This window comes from Bubalus bubalis, chromosome 11, assembly GCF_019923935.1.
Source record: "Bubalus bubalis isolate 160015118507 breed Murrah chromosome 11, NDDB_SH_1, whole genome shotgun sequence".
In the NCBI taxonomy this organism is placed as follows: Eukaryota; Metazoa; Chordata; class Mammalia; order Artiodactyla; family Bovidae; genus Bubalus; species Bubalus bubalis.
The window spans coordinates 41,214,956-41,233,003 of NC_059167.1; the positions used below are offsets into that span (position 1 = coordinate 41,214,956).

General features: G+C 38.5%; 1 protein-coding gene and 1 long non-coding RNA gene across 9 annotated transcripts in view; one reads left to right on the forward strand and one right to left on the reverse strand.

Moving 5' to 3' along the window:
* Positions 1-18,048, forward strand: part of SLC12A1 (solute carrier family 12 member 1) — an 87,707-nt gene that overhangs the window by 47,455 nt on the left and 22,204 nt on the right. For all 7 annotated transcript variants that reach the window (XM_044924984.2, XM_044924983.2, XM_025295540.3 and 4 more), the window contains 3 exons: positions 7,541-7,681; positions 10,201-10,307; positions 15,033-15,115. In XM_044924984.2, the coding sequence (XP_044780919.2) occupies positions 7,541-7,681; positions 10,201-10,307; positions 15,033-15,115 (331 nt within the window). The remainder of the gene's footprint in view (positions 1-7,540; positions 7,682-10,200; positions 10,308-15,032; positions 15,116-18,048) is intronic.
* Positions 1-18,048, reverse strand: part of LOC102409612 — a 92,806-nt gene that overhangs the window by 27,900 nt on the left and 46,858 nt on the right. The gene's annotated exons all lie outside the window — the stretch shown is intronic.

Genomic DNA, 18,048 nt, shown 5'->3' on the forward strand with positions numbered 1-18,048 from the left:
GCTGCCAGGCTCCTCTTGTCCATGGAATTTTCTAGGCAAGAATACTGGAGTGGGTTGCCATTTCTTTCTCAGAGATCTTCCTGAGCCAGGGATCAAACTCATGTCTCCTGCATTTCAGGTGGATTCTTTACCAGCTGAGCCACCGGGAAATCCCTTCGAGTTGGATACCACTCCCTAAACTTCCAATACTTGTCAGGGAATAGGGTGGCCAGGAAGCCACGTAACCTAGCTGGGGTCAGTCGACTGTCCCATGATGCAGGGCTTAATTTACCACATGTCATTGTGACCAGCACTTAAGCATCTTTTAACACTTGGCAATACTCTAAATGCAATATGAAGCAAGCTGGTCCATCATATTCTCTTTCCTCAGTGTTTATATGATAGTAACTCAAACAATATAACTCAATGTAATTATCCCATAGAGGGTAGAGGGAATCCTATTGACTACATAAGATTGACAGGTTCAATAATGCCCAACAGGGACTCCAGAGGATTTTAGAAAATCTCATCAAGCACCCTACTCTCATATTATCAACTTTGGTGCCCTGGATTAGTGGATTTCATTTTGGCCAATATAATACCAGAGCCAGTTTTGGTGAAATACACAATTTGGGGTATTTTTGTTCTCTAGTAATTTAGAGAAAATTTAGTTTAGCAAGCCAATAAAATATCTCTAGGAGTGGAGAAATGAACTGAGAGTATAAACAGTCATATATTGGCAAGGGACACAAGGTCTTTTTAAGAGATATCACTTTAAATTAACCCTTTGCTGCTGTAACTATAATAAAAGAGTATGGTTTTGGAATAACATTTCATGTGAGATAGGTACTTAAGCCTGTTCTTCTAATGGCCCTGCTTGCTTGACATGTATATTAGACTACTTCCTACATTACTGTACTTACTCTCTGAGTAAGGCCCAAGAGCCTTGCTCCCAGGTGCTAAGATTCTCTTTGGGACAGAAAATAGTCACTGTATCAGTTATTGACTTTTCAGTTAGTTACTTTCTGTGAGCTCCTGAGACTGCAGAGGCTGTCAGCATTTTTCAACTCCATGCTCAGTCCTCAATCATCTTTACAAAGAAACAGATGGAAGGGGATGTAGGGAAAGTCAACATGACAGTTTTTTTTCTCCAAGACGTGGTGATTGGTGGTTAGGCCGACCTTGTGGAAAAGGTTAAATGGTAACAATGAGGTTGAGAGATAACAATTTAAATTTTAACTCTAGAAAGCTCATGCTCATGGACTTTTGAGACACTCAGTTAAGTTCTAAATCACTGTTTTGCCACCTATCAGCTGGGATTCCCTTGGGCACACAATTTAACCTCCCTACACCTTAATTTTTCTCAGGTATAAAACGGGAATAATAATGATGCTGACAGCACCTGTGTTTGTTACAGGGCCACGAGAATTCTGGAAGATAAGCCTTCTAGCATTCAGCTCAGAGTCTGTCAAACAGTAAATGCTCAATTAATTTTATTTGTTATTGTTGGTATTATTATCATGGGATATTTTTGATATACAATTGTTGCCATTTTCATTCTGAAAATATACCTTCCTCAACAGAAACCTAAAACACCCTCTCTTAGCGAAACCAGGTCCAAACATTGGATTGGATCTTGGACTTCTAGTTATTCAGCAACTTGATCAAGTTGAACAGTTAGATGCGCACTCCCTCCCAACGAGTCACAAGGCAGCAGGCTCTGTGCTCCATCCCTCTGCTGACCTCCAATTACTTGCCATCTGCTCCTCCAAGTAAGGGGCAAGACGAGGAGCTCATAGGCATTTCATTGTTGGTGGGTAGTGGGAAAACACATGCCCCTCAGCTGCCATATCCTGCAGACAGGCATTTTTAAAGGGACTAGATGTTGTAGCCCTCAAAACTGCTGAAATTGAAATTAAGAATTATACTTTTGCTGGGTCCCAAGTCCAGTAGCCTTCCAACTATTCAACTAATGTTCCACTCACCTGTCAGAGCTTCTGCCTACCTCTTGCCTTTTTCTACAAAACTTAAAGATTTCAGAAGAGGGACCCTTCATCAGGACAAACTGGGGGATATTTTTTAAGGAATCTGGCTTGGTTACTTAAAATAATGTCTATTTTTCTCCTTTGGATTACCTTATAATAAGTTAGTGATATATCCCAGGAGGCTTTCTATTCAATATGTGTGATTTTCTTTTTCTTGTGTGCTTCACTCCTTTCACCACATGAAGACTAGGGGTAGGAGTCCACCGTCGAGCATCACCTCATGTTTCTGAGTGTAGCCATCTTCAGTGCGTTTAGCAACAGGCAAATATGAAGTCAAGGGTTGTGATTTCCACTAATTGTACTATATGTTCAGCAGCATAAAAAAACACTGCCTTTCTTTGTCAGTCAGTTTCCTCACTCATTTATAGTAGCTGGAGAGATAGTAATCATTGCAGATAGCTTAGTTTGGATTCATGTACCCTTAATTCTCTGAGTGGGGCTTCCCTGGTGGCTCAGTGGTAAAAGAATGTGCCTGCCAGTGCCCGGAGACATGGTGTTGACCCCTGACAAATGGAAGAGTAGAGCAACTAAGTCCATGTTCCACAACTATTGAGCCCTTTTGGTGGCTCAGCAGTAACGAATCTGCCTGCAAGCAGAAGACATGGGTTCAATCCCTGATTCAGGAAGATTCCCTGGAGAAGGAAATGGCAAACCACTCCAGTATTGTTGCCTGGGAAATCCCATGGACAGAGGAACCTGATGGGCTACAGTCTCTGGGGTCACAAGTAGTTGGACACTACTTACTTGAACCACCACCACCATCAATTCTCCGAGTACACTACAGTTTAAAAATCACACGGCTCATCACGTGAGAAGGCATGCTGTTTCTAGGCATAGCTATCACTTACTCATATACTTCTTAGTTTTACATTTAAAGGCAGGTTGTTTTTTTTTTTTTACTAAATCAAATAAAAGACAAATATACATTAAAGATGGAAAGGAGACCCAATTGATCTGGGATTTAACATGCTCATCAGATAAAGTCATTATTGCCAAAAATGCAACACTTGCCTCTTTTCTATATTTTGTTTCTCTTAAGACTGCAAAGGGCTTTCAAGTTTACTGGCATCTTTTATTAAGTACACTGTATTGTTTTGGCTAAAAACTAAAGATTTTGTAAAGCTTGCTTCTATTTTTCATTTTGAAGCATTAAGAAAAATATTAACTTAAATACATGAAATTTACTTTTTTGTGTGTTGAAAGTCATTGAACACTGACAATTTCATATGAAGAAACTATAGTCAGTAAAACAACACCCGTATACTACTTGTCTAATTAACAACAGTTAACCTTTTTCTTAGATGCTTCCACTCACTTTTTAAATGAAATAAAACATTACAGATCAAGATAAAGTCCCCTTTATAGCCACTCAGCCCCATGGCTCTCTTCCTCTGAAAAGGCAATGTTATCTGACTTTGATTGGTGTGCTTCTAGTCATTTCACCTATGTATACAAAGATGTAGATCTATTTTGATTAATGTTTGCCTACTCATTATATTCTTTAAACCTGATTGTCCTGTTCTCTCTTCTCACTGTAAAGAAAAGGAATAACATTGGACCAACTTCCTTATGTAGATCCCCTTTTAACAAGTTTTCACCCTGTTACCCTTTCTCTTTTTTTTTCATAAAATTTACAAAATATCTTAATAAAACCTAAAACTCTCTCTGAATTCAAAGAATCTCTTCTCTTGTCAAGGGAAGATAACCCAACTCTGTGGCTTATGGAGGGCAGTTCAAGCATAGATAAGCATGGAAAACTAAAATTATCATTTTTCCTTCTATCATCATCCTTTTAATCTCAACTTTCACCTCCATCAAAAGGAAAAAGTTTTTTTTTAGATGCACATATTCCTTATTAGTCATTGAGTTTCTGTAACGATATTAATAAAATAATGACATGACAAAATACAGGGAGAATGAAGTGACCTGTAAGTGGGCACTAGGATCATGAAGAGTTAAAATATACACCAAATCAGAAAGCGAAAATTTTTCTTTCCCATAGTTCCAACCAGAGAGGCAATGAAAGCAAAGACAGAGCAAAAAGACCCTTGATGTTTTAAAATATAAGAGTTGGAAAGAACTCTGCATTTGACTCAAATTTCTGTATTTGAGCCCAGTAATATTGGAAATCCTTTGCAAATTCTTTTTCGTAATATACATCTAATTGAAGTAGTGTCACATGAATTTATTCTCCAGACTAAATAATTAGAATTCCTTTAACCCTTTCTCCATCAATGACAAAGTCATAATATATACAAAATTTTAAGAGCTTCTTTGTTCAAATCCTGAATTTACTTATATACTCATATTTTGACTCCTAACTGAGCTAATCTCTATAATATTTTAATTGGGTGATAAAATCCATTTTTTGTGACTATTGATGTATTTGAACGTTGAAAAATTAGATTCCAACATGTCTTACCTTTTTGTTAGCTCACTTTTCCCATACTATGTCTGTATTATAGCCTTGCCTCACATTAATAAGTGTGCTACAAGGATAATGTAATTGCTTTTAGCAAACAGAGTCTCTGCATGAAATATTTTTATAACTTCTCAATACGGCAAATTTAGGCATTAAAGTAAATCTCTCCATCACAATCAATGTTTAATCTGGATTTTTCTATTACTAATAGATATACATTAAGCTATATTTATTTAAATAAATGCCCAGAGGTTTCCTCAGAGGTTCAAAGTCATTGTGGTACAACTCAATATGCCAATGGTCTGATACCTTTCCTAGCTGTTGGTTATTCTTCTATCTCATGGTTATTGTTACCATTCAGCTTCCCTGAAGAAAATATTTCTTCTTTCTTTTGCAATTGATGGTGTCTAGAATCCCAAGAAGTACTAGTGGCTGAAATGCATTGACAGAATCCTGAGCAAAATTTGATCTGTAATGACATATCTTTCCCCAGGCTAGGTCTTCTGGTTTAATAACTACCCTTCCTATGTAACTTCTCCATCTTCACTGGAGGTTCTTCTTATTTAACTGTAAAGTAAGTTATCCAAACTGCTTTAATATGTTGTTATGTTCTAGAAAGCATTCTAGTAAAAATACGTACAAAAAGAATCTGACCCAATTTAAATAGAATACTAAAATGGAAGTGACCCCAAATTACGTCTAGTGTTATATAATAGAAATGTAATATGTGCCACAAATGTAATTTAAAAATTTCTAGTAGCCAATCAATAAAAGTAAAAAGAAACAGGTAAATGTAATGCATCCAGATCATTATTTCAACATTCAATGTATATAAAAGCATTAATGAGACATTTTACATTCCTTTTTTTTTTTAATATACTAAGGCTTCAAAATCCAGTGAATGTTTTACATTTCCGGTACATCTTTATGTGGACCAGCCAGATTTCAAATGCTCCATAGCAACATGTGGATAAGGGCTAATCATACTGAACAGTGATGGCCTAGACAATTTTCTTATTCTTATAAAAGTGAAAGTAAATTGAAAGTGTTAGTCACTCAGTCGTGTCCAACTCTTTGTAACCCCATGGACTGTAGCCTGCCAGGCTCCTCTGTCCATAAAATTCTCCAGGCAAGAATACTGAAGTGGGTAGCCATTCCCTTCTCCAGGGGATCATCCCAGCCCCCTAGGAAGATCCCCTAGAGATGCAGGATTGAACTCCGGTCTCCTACATCACAGGCAGATTCTTTACTGTCTGAGCTACCAGTGTAGAGCCCAAATCAAGGGAAAACAAATGGCACACCCAGGGTATCAGCTAGTCAGTTTCAGAGCCAGATCTAAGCCATACACTCTGCTCCCAGTTCAGCACTCTTTCAGCTCTATTGTAGAACACTGGTGAACTTAGGTCTGGGACTTAATTGAGATTGTGAGCACTTATTTAATATAATAAAAATCAACTTTGGATGAGAATTTACTACATTCCAGACATCATTCCAGATACTTGATCATGACTATTTGAAATGACCTTGCAGGATAGCTATTTGATCCCTGTTTCTGGAGTAATGTATCAAAGCTCAGACATCATTAATTACCTCCAGAGTGGCCAAATGAACCGTTATATCTGATCAAAAACCTGGTATCTTTTTCATACATACCAAGCCTTTTCTCTCTAATCCAAGACCCTCTAAGACTATGACTCCAAGAACGGTCTGAGGACCAGCAGCATCAGTGTCATCTGGGAGTTCGTTAGAAATGCAGAATCTTCAGCCCTGTTTCAGTTCTACTCGGTGCATTTTACCAAGATCTGAGGTGGTTAGTAAGAAATCTAAAGCAATCCAATAAAATATTTCCATCAACTGAAAGAATTTTTCAGGAAAATAGTAGATTTGTACCCTTGTCAGGCACACGGTAGATAATCAGAAATACTCTTGGGGTTGACTTGAAACATGCAAAGAATAAAACTAGCTTGGACCTCTAGGGAAGGAGAAACAACAGAAACTTTAATTAAAATGAGTTTCCAGAACTCAGCTCTTGAAATTTTAAAATGCTTCATCTACCACCACAACACCTGCCTTCTTCTCTCTTAATCTCTCCTCTTCTTCCTATGCCATAGGAATGTGAACATCTATTTCCACTAACTTTATTGAGTAATGGCAAATGTTAATCTGAGTAGGAATATGTCTACATTGGACTTCCCAGGTGGCGCTAAAGGTAAAGAACCTGCCTGCCAATGCAGGAGACATAAGAGACGTGGGTTTGATTCCTGGCGCAGGAAGATCCCCTGAAGGAGGGCATGGCGACCCACCCCAGTATTCTTGCCTGGAGAATCCCCATGGACAGAGGAGCCTGGTGGGCGACAGTCCATAGGGTCACAAAAAGTCAGACATGAATAGTGACTGAGCACACACAATGTCAATATTACACAGAGAAAAGTGATACAAGGGTGTCTTCTCCACATAAAAAAACAAAGAATGGGCCTGATAGAATTATCAAGATGTAATTGTTCCTGCCAGGATCTGCAACTCACCACATTTTGGCTCCCAAGAGTGCTGTCACATTTCTTGAAACTGGGCTCTAGCTGAGGCTTCCTTGGTATTCATAAATGTGGGTCTTGCTATTAAAAAAAATTTTTTTTTATCATACCGCACAGCCTGTGGGATCTTAGTTTCCCAACAAGGGACTGAACCTGCCCTCTGCATTGGAAGGCAGAGTCTTAGCCACTGGATCACCAAGGAAGTCCCTGGCTCTTGCTATTGAGTCAAATGTTGATGGTGTATTTATCCTGAACCTCGTCAATCACATTTTCTGTATTTTTTCTCATGTGCCATCAGCTCTTTCTTTCATTTGACATGAGGCAGTTAATTAAGCAGGTGCTAATACATCTAAACATTCTGCATGGAAAGTGAGTAACGTGAGCAGCCCAGGTTCTTTCCAGAAGGTTGAATGTCTGTGAAGCCTGTTTAGTGAGGTGTTTCCCCCTCTTTCCCATTTCTTAACCCAACAAAGCATTGCTGGCTATTTTTGTCCTTTAGAAAATAACAGCAGTGCGATGTATAATAGCAGGGCTTCTAACCAATATTTCATTGTGTCATACAGGGACCGCGCAAGCTGTGTGTTAAAGAGATGAACAGTGGCATGGCAAAAAAGCAGGCCTGGCTTATAAAGAACAAAATCAAGGCGTTTTATGCAGCAGTGGCAGCAGATTGTTTCAGGGATGGTGTCCGAAGTCTCCTTCAGGTAAGGCTGGCATTGAGGGAATGAGTACAGAGGCTAAAGACAATTAGCACTCTGTGGTAATGAAGCTCCCAAATGGAACTGTCCAGTTAGGCAGACAAGCATCAGAGATCAATACAGATGGTTAAGGAATTCATTTTGAATTCCTGGGGATAGGCAAAGCTAAAACAGAAGCAGAGAGGTTCTATTTCAGTGAACTATGAGTGATACACTGGAAATGGAAAATGAGGTTGCCTTTGGCCAACAGCATATATTCTGTCTCATACTTATTGAAATGCAAATTTGTTCTGATAGTTGACGACATTCAAGATCCTATTAAAACTTCAAACTATTTTTACATCTCATACTGCATATAGCGAGGCTCAAGTCAGGCATTCTTTTCCTTTTTTCTTTTGCAAATAGTGTGAGAGCAGCTGCAAGACTGGACTAAATAAATGTCTGGTGATCTGGGCATAAAATCTCCCTCTCCTCCTTAATTATTTCCAGAATGTTAAATAAAATGTAATAATCTCTGTGGTTTAACACTAAAGCTCACAGTTCTTCCATCTTTTCTCCCTTATTCTTTCTTCTCCTTTTATAATATATAGAATCTTTCCCTAGTTCTGATTTTCTAAGTTTAAAGTGCCAGAGAATTCTAAAACAATCCAGGAGAACCTCAGAAAGTGCAGGGCTTGGCTTTCTAATAATTTGGACTTCAATATTGTTGGAAAAACCTGATTGTACATATACTAAATGATATATTTAGCTTTCAGAATTGCCATCTACAGGAGTGTCAAAATTCAGGATTGCATCCAGTTAATGCTGATGGGTTTACAGGCCAGAAAGAAAACACATGAATTAAATTGTAATATTTTGGAGAATAAGAGTTTTTGCTGCATTCCTGTCTCTAGTATCCCCAAAGAACAAAGTAGCTGTACATGTAGAGAAACCATTTCTGAAAAACCTATTACCTTCTTCTGAATACCAATGAGCCTCTTTTCACGTTACTAATTTGATAAACTGGAAATAGATGTCATTGCAAGATGCTGATTTTCCTTTCAGTAGCAAGTTATTTTTCAGTAGCTCTTGGGTTAAATGAGTTGGGAAGGTTACACATTTAATGTAAAATTATCATGGAAGGTTAGTAAAATAATAAGAATCTCAACTAGGAATGAGACAACAAATACAGAATAAGAACATGAAGAGGGAAGACATTGGCATGTAAAACAATTCACCTATTAATCCAGAAGAAATTGTAAAAGAAAAAAAAAAACTCGACATGAATTTCTTCAGAGAAAAACGGAATAAGAAAGGTCATGTCAAAAAGGGCAGGACAGAGTAGTATTAAAGGAAGCACTGACAACTATACCATTTTGAATAAAACCTTCTTTGCATCTAAAATATTATGATATGAATGGCCACGTCCTCAAATCATAGTCATGGAAAACACTGCATCCATACTGCCGTGCCAAGGGCCAGATGACAGCTCTAAGGAGCTGCTCTGCTACCTGTACATTTCCAAGGACAACACACGAAATGAGGTGGAGGCAAAGCTTATTCCAGGAACTCTCTATCAATGCCTATCCTTTTTTCACTTGCTGCTGTCCCTTCAATGTCCCACTTTGGGACAAAAATGTCCCACTTTTGTCACGTGTGTCACTATTCCCATGACCCAGAATATTCTTCCTTCACTTCCGCTGCTCCCCTTACTTTCACTTGGCAACATCTAACCAAACTGCCAGATCCAAAACAAATGTCAGCTCTCCCCAGAAACCATTCAAGAAATTTTCCCTTACACGTCCATGTGATTTCTTACTGCCTTTGCACATTAATGATAATTACTTGTATGTATCTGTCACCTCAATCTTACTCTAAACTCCTTCAGGCCAAAGACTGTGTCTCCCTGCTCTCTCACAGCACCTAACATAGCACTTTGCAATGAATAGGCGCTCAGCAATATTGCCCGATTAAATTTAATTAACTGGAAGCCATATCCTGTCATCTAATGGGGGGAATGAGACTTCTGGTATGGAAGATGGCTATTAATGATACTGTCATGTAAGAGGATTAGATTCTGGAAACATAGCTCAGTTATTCTTCAATAAATAATGTAAGTAGAAGTTTCAGTGATTCTTCTATATAGGAATTTTCCAAACATGGATTTTATTGCTAATGACATTATGGATATAGCAGGTGGAAATGAGCTTTGAACCACTAAGTTACAACATGCATGCCAACAGTTAAGCCAACCCTCACTTGATTTTAAATTATTGAACCATTTTAATGAGTGTATCAGAAGAAATGCAAATGACTGCTAATTTAGAAAAGCTACATTTCTGTCATCTAAAATCCATTTATGGCTGAGATGATTTAGAACTAATCTTTCTATTTTATGCTTGGGTACGGGCATGAAGGACATGCACTAAAATGTAATCTAATCTTCAGAACATTACTTCAGTGCTCTTTTGGACATTATTTTTCATTTGCAGAGGTAGCTTCCTGGTCTGGTAAGAATTGCCCATGTGTTTATCTCCTCTGTTTAGGCCTCGGGCTTAGGAAGAATGAAACCAAACACTCTGGTGATTGGATATAAAAAAAACTGGAGGACGGCTCCCCTGACAGAGATTGAAAACTACGTGGGAATCATACAGTAAGTGATGGCTTTCAAGTCGCGCTCTTGTTTGTAAAGCACTAACCAGGGCAGTACATAACTGACTCTGTTGTACAGAATAAATTGCCCGAGAAGATGGCGTTCCCTTGGTACTCTGAACTCTTTAGCAAAGTGGAAAAACACTGCCAGTTTTAAAACTTGAGGGAATCGTGTCATCAGAGGAGGAGGGGTGGGGAGAATTCAGTGTCAGAGAAAAAGGTAAATATAAAGAGTTACAATCTTAAAACCTATTTACAGGACTAAAAGGAGAGGACAGTTAGGTAAGGAAGGAATTGTTTTTTCAAAACAGTTGGAATCTTGGGTTGGCTGGTGTGCTCAACTCAGTGATCTTATCTCGAGCCTCACTTCTCCCTTTGTGATACAAGGATCTACATGGCAGGTACCTCTGACAGGTAAAGGTTAGTTTATGGACAAAAAGTGAGTTTAAAATGCACGTGACATCTAATATCTAAAAATGGAAGAAGTCATGGGATAGGGATAATAATGCTAATCCTTAAAAGACTAGTTGGCACCAAGGCTAATGTCCTTAACGTGAATTATCCCACTTAATTCTCACAAGAAGCCTTTGAAGTAAGGACTACTACTGTTTTGATTTTATGAGTAGAGACATAGACATTAAAAATTAAATAAAAGGCAGAAAATGACAAGTTTTACAAGAGACCTGGAATTCTGACCCAAGACCAACTAAGTTCAAACTAATGAACACAATGCTATGCAACCTTCAAAGGCACGTGTATACCCAAAATATTACCTGGCTTGGTTCCTTCTTTTAAGTAAGAGAAGACAAATACTATACATGCAGAGCAACTCAGGATGTCCTCAGTGACAGTTCTAGAAAATTGAGCCTCTCTTCCAGGCTTGAAAATACTTAACCAGCTTTGTCTCAAGGAGGGGGATATTAGCTAGGCCTAACAGCCATCTTTTGTGTCAATAGCTCAGAAAGTGGAATATTTCCTCTGTCTGATTTCATACCACAGGGTAGAGAACATGCCAAGAGGTCTGACTGCACTTAGGATTCCATAATACACAGGAAAAAATTCCTCACCCCTTCAAAGCAGGTATATACCCAGTGCTTCTTATACCAGGTCTTCCGGCCTCTGCCAGAATGAGCATCACATTTACCATTATTTGGGAGAGATTTAGGGAACACAACAAAATATCCCCATATTAGTTCTATTAAAAAGAAATACAAGAAAATAATTTTCATCTTCTGAAATTATATGCATTACTGATCAAACAATCGTTTAACAGTCCTCCTAACGTGGGGAACCCACATATTAAATGCATCCTCCTGAATTGTGTTCCCTAAACATATAACATCTGGATGCCGTGTGTTGCTATCTGGCACTGACTGGTACTCTAAGGTCAGTAGGTTAGGGCTAAACCAGGTGATCAGGGACAGAATTTTGTCAGGCTTAGCAAACAGCTTTTTGATATATTTAAAATCACGGTTAGTTGCTGACCAGACATTCTTAGAAATGGACTAGATCCACACTCTGTTATCCTGATTCTTCAGTAAGGTTTCATTCTCATCTTTAGGAACAAAGAGGGGTGGAATAAAAAGGAAAAAATATGTGAATCTTCAGTCAAAGAGTCCATTAGTGATATAAAATTATCTGAGTTCATCTTCAAAACCCCTACCATCTGAAATATTCTAAAATTTCAAAGAACCAAAATAATCAAACCCAGTAATATTAAGCTGGGGATACTCTGGCTTTTATACAAATTAATAATTGGTAATAAAAGTTAGTGTTAAGGTGGATCAAATTTGTACTAGGATAAAACTTAGCTGGCTTGATAAAGTTAAATGATTTTATTACCATAGCAAATGGGGTCAATACAGAAGGAAGACGGTCGGATGTCCATTTTGTATTTTTTTTTTTCTTTTTCTAGTTTTTTTTTTTATTTCATTTATTTATTTTTTTAAATTTTATTTTATTTTTAAACCTCAAACACTGTATTAGTTTTGCCAAACATCAAAATGAATCCGCCACAGGTATACATGTGCTCCCCATCCTGAACCCTCCTCCCTCCTCCCTCCCCACACCATCCCTCTGGGTCCTCCCAGTGCACCAGCCCCAAGCATCTAGCATCGTGCATCGAACCTGGACTGGCAACTCGTTTCATACATGATATTACACATGTTTCAATGCCATTCTCCCAAATCTTCCCACCCTCTCCCTCTCCAACAGAGTCCATAAGACTGTTCTATACATCTGTGTCTCTTTTGCTGTCTCGTACACAGGGTTATTGTTACCATCTTTCTAAATTCCATATATATGCGTTAGTATACTGTATTGGTGTTTTTCTTTCTGGCTTACTTCACTCTGTATAATAGGCTCCAGTTTCATCCACCTCATTAGAACTGATTCAAATGTTTCTTTTTAACGGCTGAGTAATACTCCATTGTGTATATGTACCACAGCTTTCTTGTCCATTCATCTGCTGATGGACATCTAGGTTGCTTCCATGTCCTGGCTATTATAAACAGTGCTGCGATGAACATTGGGGTACATGTGTCTCTTTCCCTTCCGGTTTCTCTAATTTTTCATTTTGTTTTTTTAATGACTTAAAGCACAGTATTATTATTATTAACATAAAGGGATATCATTACAATAGTACAATATTTTATTGATACCATTTTCTTTGAGTAAAAGATTTTAAATTTCATAATATTCATAAGTATGATTTAATTTTAATTAGATTCTGTATTAGTTTTCATGGGCTGTCATAACAGATGACCTCAAAGTTAGTGGCTTAAAACAACACAAATGTGTTAGCTTACAAAAGTGTAGGTTAAAAGTCTGACTGTCCAAAAGAGAAAGAAAAACATCATATGATATCATTTATATGTGGAATCTAAAATGATACAAATGAACATATTTACAAAACAGACAGACTCACAAACTTAGAAAATAAACTTAAGGTTACCAAGAGAAAGGAGGCAGGGGAGAGATGGATAGGAGTTTGGTATTAGTGGGTACAAACTACCATATATAAAATAAACAGCATGGCCCCACTGTATAGCACAGGAAACTATATTTAATATCCTGTAATAAACTAACAGTTCAGTTCAGTCGCTCAGTCGTGTCCTACTCTTAGTGACCCCATGGACTGCAGCATGCCAGGCCTCCCTGTCCCTCACCAACTCCCGGAGTCCACCCAAACCCATGTCCATCAAGTCGGTGATGCCATCCATCCATCTCATCCTCTGTCGTCCCCTTCTCCTCCTGCCCTCAATTTTCCCCAGCATCAGGGTCTTTTCCAATGAGTAGGTTCTTCACATCAGGTGGCCAAAGTATTGGAGTTTCAGCTTCAACATCAGTCCCTCCAATGAACACCCAGGGCTGATCTCCTTTAGAATGGACTGGTTGGATCTCTAATGGAAAAGAATATCAATATATAACTGAATCACTTTGCTACACACTGAAAACTAACACAACACTGTAAATCAACTATACTTCGATTAAAACAAAAATAGCCTTATACCAACTCCCTGGGCTTTTTTCCCTTCTGGAGGTTCTAGGAGAGAATTCCTAGCCTTGCCTTTTCTAGGTTCTAGAGGCTTCCCACTGCTCATAGCCTCTGTCTCCATCTTTACAGCTTTTGATAGGTCAAGTTCTTCTCCCACGACATTGCTCTGACCTCATCCTCTGCTTCCAAATTTTACTTTTAAGGACCTTTGTCATTATACTAGTATCCTGGTCCTGGATAATTTTGCCTAACACAGAATTCAGATACCTTTTGTGGAACACACTGTCCACTTTTTATAATCAAGGACACTTAGAAACAAGATTTATCAGGATATTACTTTGTGGAACTTTTGCTAGAATGGATCTATTATTTTAAGTGAAGTTCACTTATGGTTCAAATTCTGAATGGATATTCTTACTATACTGAACTTATTTATATTACTATTTGAAAATTCAGGTTTACTTTGGCAAGAGACTTTTTTTTGCATATCTCCATAGTTTCTGGGAAAAGGTGACCAAATGAAAAGTCTCTTTGGCTTTCAGATCCATAAAAGATTAAACAAAGGAACTCCCAAGGAGAATATTTCAAATGAACTCAAAGTACCAGTTGGTCTGCTCAATATTTAAGGGGAGGGAAAAAGTATTTTATTAGGATGGAGATAAAAGAGCTAGTGTTTCTTTCCCTTCTAGATAGTCTAATTCCATTGGGTTGGGTTTAGAGAAGATATAATAGCCAACTTCAACAGGATACAGTTGCTCTGAAAAGGTGTCACTTCAAATGGTCTCTCTAAAGTCAATAATGAAAGTTTCTTAGAGGAACTGGAGACATTTTTAAGTTGGAACTTGCTGTCAAAAATGTTGTAGGATTCCCCCTCAATGGGTAAGCAGTTTGGCTGATAATTTCAAAGGGTCTTTGTGGCCTTGAAACTTCTGTTCAATGATTGTTTTGTTTACATTAGAAAAGAATCAAATATTTTAAATAATCAAAATTCTAATCTTAAAATTCTAGTTGATAGTATTGTTTGAATAAGAGTTAGTTACCTTTCCTCAGAGTACATTTTTAAAAGACATAAAGGGAAAACAAACGAACAGAAAAAGCATCAACTCTTGGCTATGTTCAAAAGTAAATTTTTGTAGTTTAATTACATTAAAATCCATAGAAGTTTAGTATGAGTCCAAATCTTGAGGGCTAAGTGGGTCATTTAAATCGCTGTTTTGTTTCCACTTTCAGCGACGCGTTTGATTTTGAGATTGGTGTTGTCATAGTCAGAATCCGCCAAGGCTTTGACATCTCCCAGGTTCTTCAGGTGCAAGGTACGTACTTTCTTTATTCCACACGCAGATATTCATTGAGCACCTACTTCCTGCCTGGCATCGTTGTAGGTGCGAGGGGATAGTGCAGAGCCCAGCACAGACAAAACCTGCTAACAGCGGAGCTCTTGTCAGGACAGCGTTCTTGCCCTGACACGAGCTGTGTACCCTGTGTTTTTCTCATTGTTAACATAAGCGGTGTTTGTCTGGCTCACCAGAAATATAGAATAATTCAGGGCAGTTATCAGTCTTCTCATCACAAAACCACAAACCTAGTATCACTAAAAATAAGTACTTTTGGTGAAGTAAACTGCCAAATTAATTTTTGCAAGATGTTTCAAAAAATGAAGACTAATTATTTCCTTGGAAACCCATGTATTTTGTTTAAGAGTCTATGACCTGGTTTGTAGCTCATATGGAAATGAGCCTGAATGTATCATGCTGTGAATCACTAATCTAAGTCAGGGACAGAAACACTAATTCAGATTAGTGATTCTGCTTTTTCCCTGTAGAGGATTCCAGAAACTCCTTGTTAAGTCTTAGAGTATAAACATACCCTCTTGTGTATAAAGTGAAAGACACGTCTAAAGAGTCAGTAAAACACTAGGATAGGGCCCTAACCCTTGACTCACTCTTTAGCTGAACTTCACAATGGAGTCCACTGATAAGATGACACTACAACAGGAGGATATTTGGGGGTAACCTCTTGTGTGCCAGGTATGGTGTACACTGCAGCGCTGGGCAGACTAAGACTACTAAGAGTCTGTATCGACAAGGATTCATAGCCTTGTAAGGGAAATGGGTGTACTGTTAGTGTGATAATAGGTATATTAATAGGGTACTATGGAAAAGGGAAAAGGGGCACTTAACTCCAGGAAGGCTTCCTGGCCAAGTAGGAGCTAACTTGGCAATGGTTGGAGAGAGAACAACGAGAATTTGAACAACAGCATTCTTGGCAAAGAGAAGAGCATTAGCAAAGGTATGGGACTATGGAGGAATGAGGAATATGGACAACGGAAAGCACATTCATATTACTGAAGCAGATCATAGTGAAATATAAGCCTGGTGATAAAAGATCCTGATTTCAAAAGGCTCATTTGCCATATTAAAAAGCATGGACCATATTCTATGGACAATAAGGAACCGCTGAAGAGATTTGAAGGGAGGGAATAATATGGTGAAATTTGAGTCTTAGATCTCCTACTCTTTCAGTTACATGGAGGGTGGACTTGAAGAGGACTAGACCAGAGACAGAAATATAAATCAAAAACATTTTCATAATCAAAGTCAGAGCAGGTAACAGCCTGGACTAGAGCAGCCTCTCTCAGGGGATGGAGAGAAAAGGACAGTGTACTTCGGAGGTACAAAAAGCAGACTTTTGGGTTTGATAGGATGTGTGGGATGTGAGAAAGGGACAAGTGGAAAAAGATTCCTTGATTCCTTGGCTGGCAATGAACGGTGGTGCTATTAGTGGAAATGGGAACCACACGAGAAAGAGTAGTAGGTGTAATGAAGAGATGTCCTATGGGAAATCCTACTGGAAATGTCCAATAGGCAGTTAGATAGACCTAGGCTGAAAGAACAAATCTGAACTGGAGATGTTGATTTAGATGTTTTGGGTCAAATTATATACCCCCAGAATTTGTATGTTGTAAGTCCTAACCTCAGAATGTGGCTATATTTGGAGACAGCGTCTTTAATCAAATAGGTAAGGTAAAATGAGGTCCCTGGTTGGGTCCTAATCCCATGTGAATGGAGTCCTCATGAAAAGAGATTAGGACACTGACAAGCACACAGGAAAGATCACATGAAGTCAAAAGGAAAAGATGGCCATCTGCAAACCAAAGAGAGAGGCCGCAGAATGAACCCACCCTGCCGACACCTTGACCTTGGTGTTATTTTCTAGAACTGTGAGGAAATAAATTTCAGTTGTGTTCTGCCCATATATATGGTATATATCATGGCAGCTCTACCAAACGAATACAAGGAACATCAGAATTAAGATGAAAATTGAAACCGTGACACTGGAAAATACAATGCAAAAAGTGCATAAGAGTTGAGAGCCCCAAGGCACAAGACAAAGGTCCCAAAGGAAGACCAAGGAAGGAGTGGCCAGAGACAAAAAGGCACCAGGAGTCTGTGTTGTCATGGAAGTCATGGGAACAGAGTGCTCAGAATGTGAACCATCAGCATAAATACCAGTAAATTGCAAAGGAAATATAATTGACATGGCACAGACAATCTTAGAATAATGTTTGTAGAGCAGTGTTGACAGAATCCAGAGTGCAGTGGGTTAGGGAGAGAATGTGAGATGATGAAGCAGAGAATGTGGATATGGCCCACTTTAGGAGCCAAGGAGAAGAATAAGGTTGAGGAGGTCTATACAGACCTTAGAATAGGAGAAGTGTTTGTTTCTAGGTGAAAAAAGAAAAGGGTTCTAGAGAGTAGGAGAGAGTGAAGATGAGGGTAAAGAAAGAGAAGGCCATGGAATAAGATCCTGGAGGAGCAGGAAGAATCAAAGGAAGGGCATGGATGGAAGAGTTGGCGTGACACAGAAGAAAACTGCTTCTTCTTCTAAAATTGGAGTAAAAGAAGTGAGGATTGATGAAGAGTTATGTGGATTTGCAGGAGTGGTAAACTGAGGAAGATCATTCACAATATTCTCAATTCTCTCTGTGAAGCTGGAGTAATTTTGCTAGTTGTCTGCTTTTTTTCTAGTGACATTTGATCTCTGCAGTTGAGAGGATCAGGGTTTTGCTGGGTAGGGCCACAGAAAGGAAAAGCCTGCAAGAGATTTGAGAGTGCAAGTGGCTGATGGGTTCAGAGTCTTTTTTTTTTTTTTTTTGCCATTTCACCTCTGTCTTATCCTAATAGAAGGGACCATGAGTGAATCAGGTGAATTTTATGATGTAACAATTCTTTTGTTGCAAGGGAGC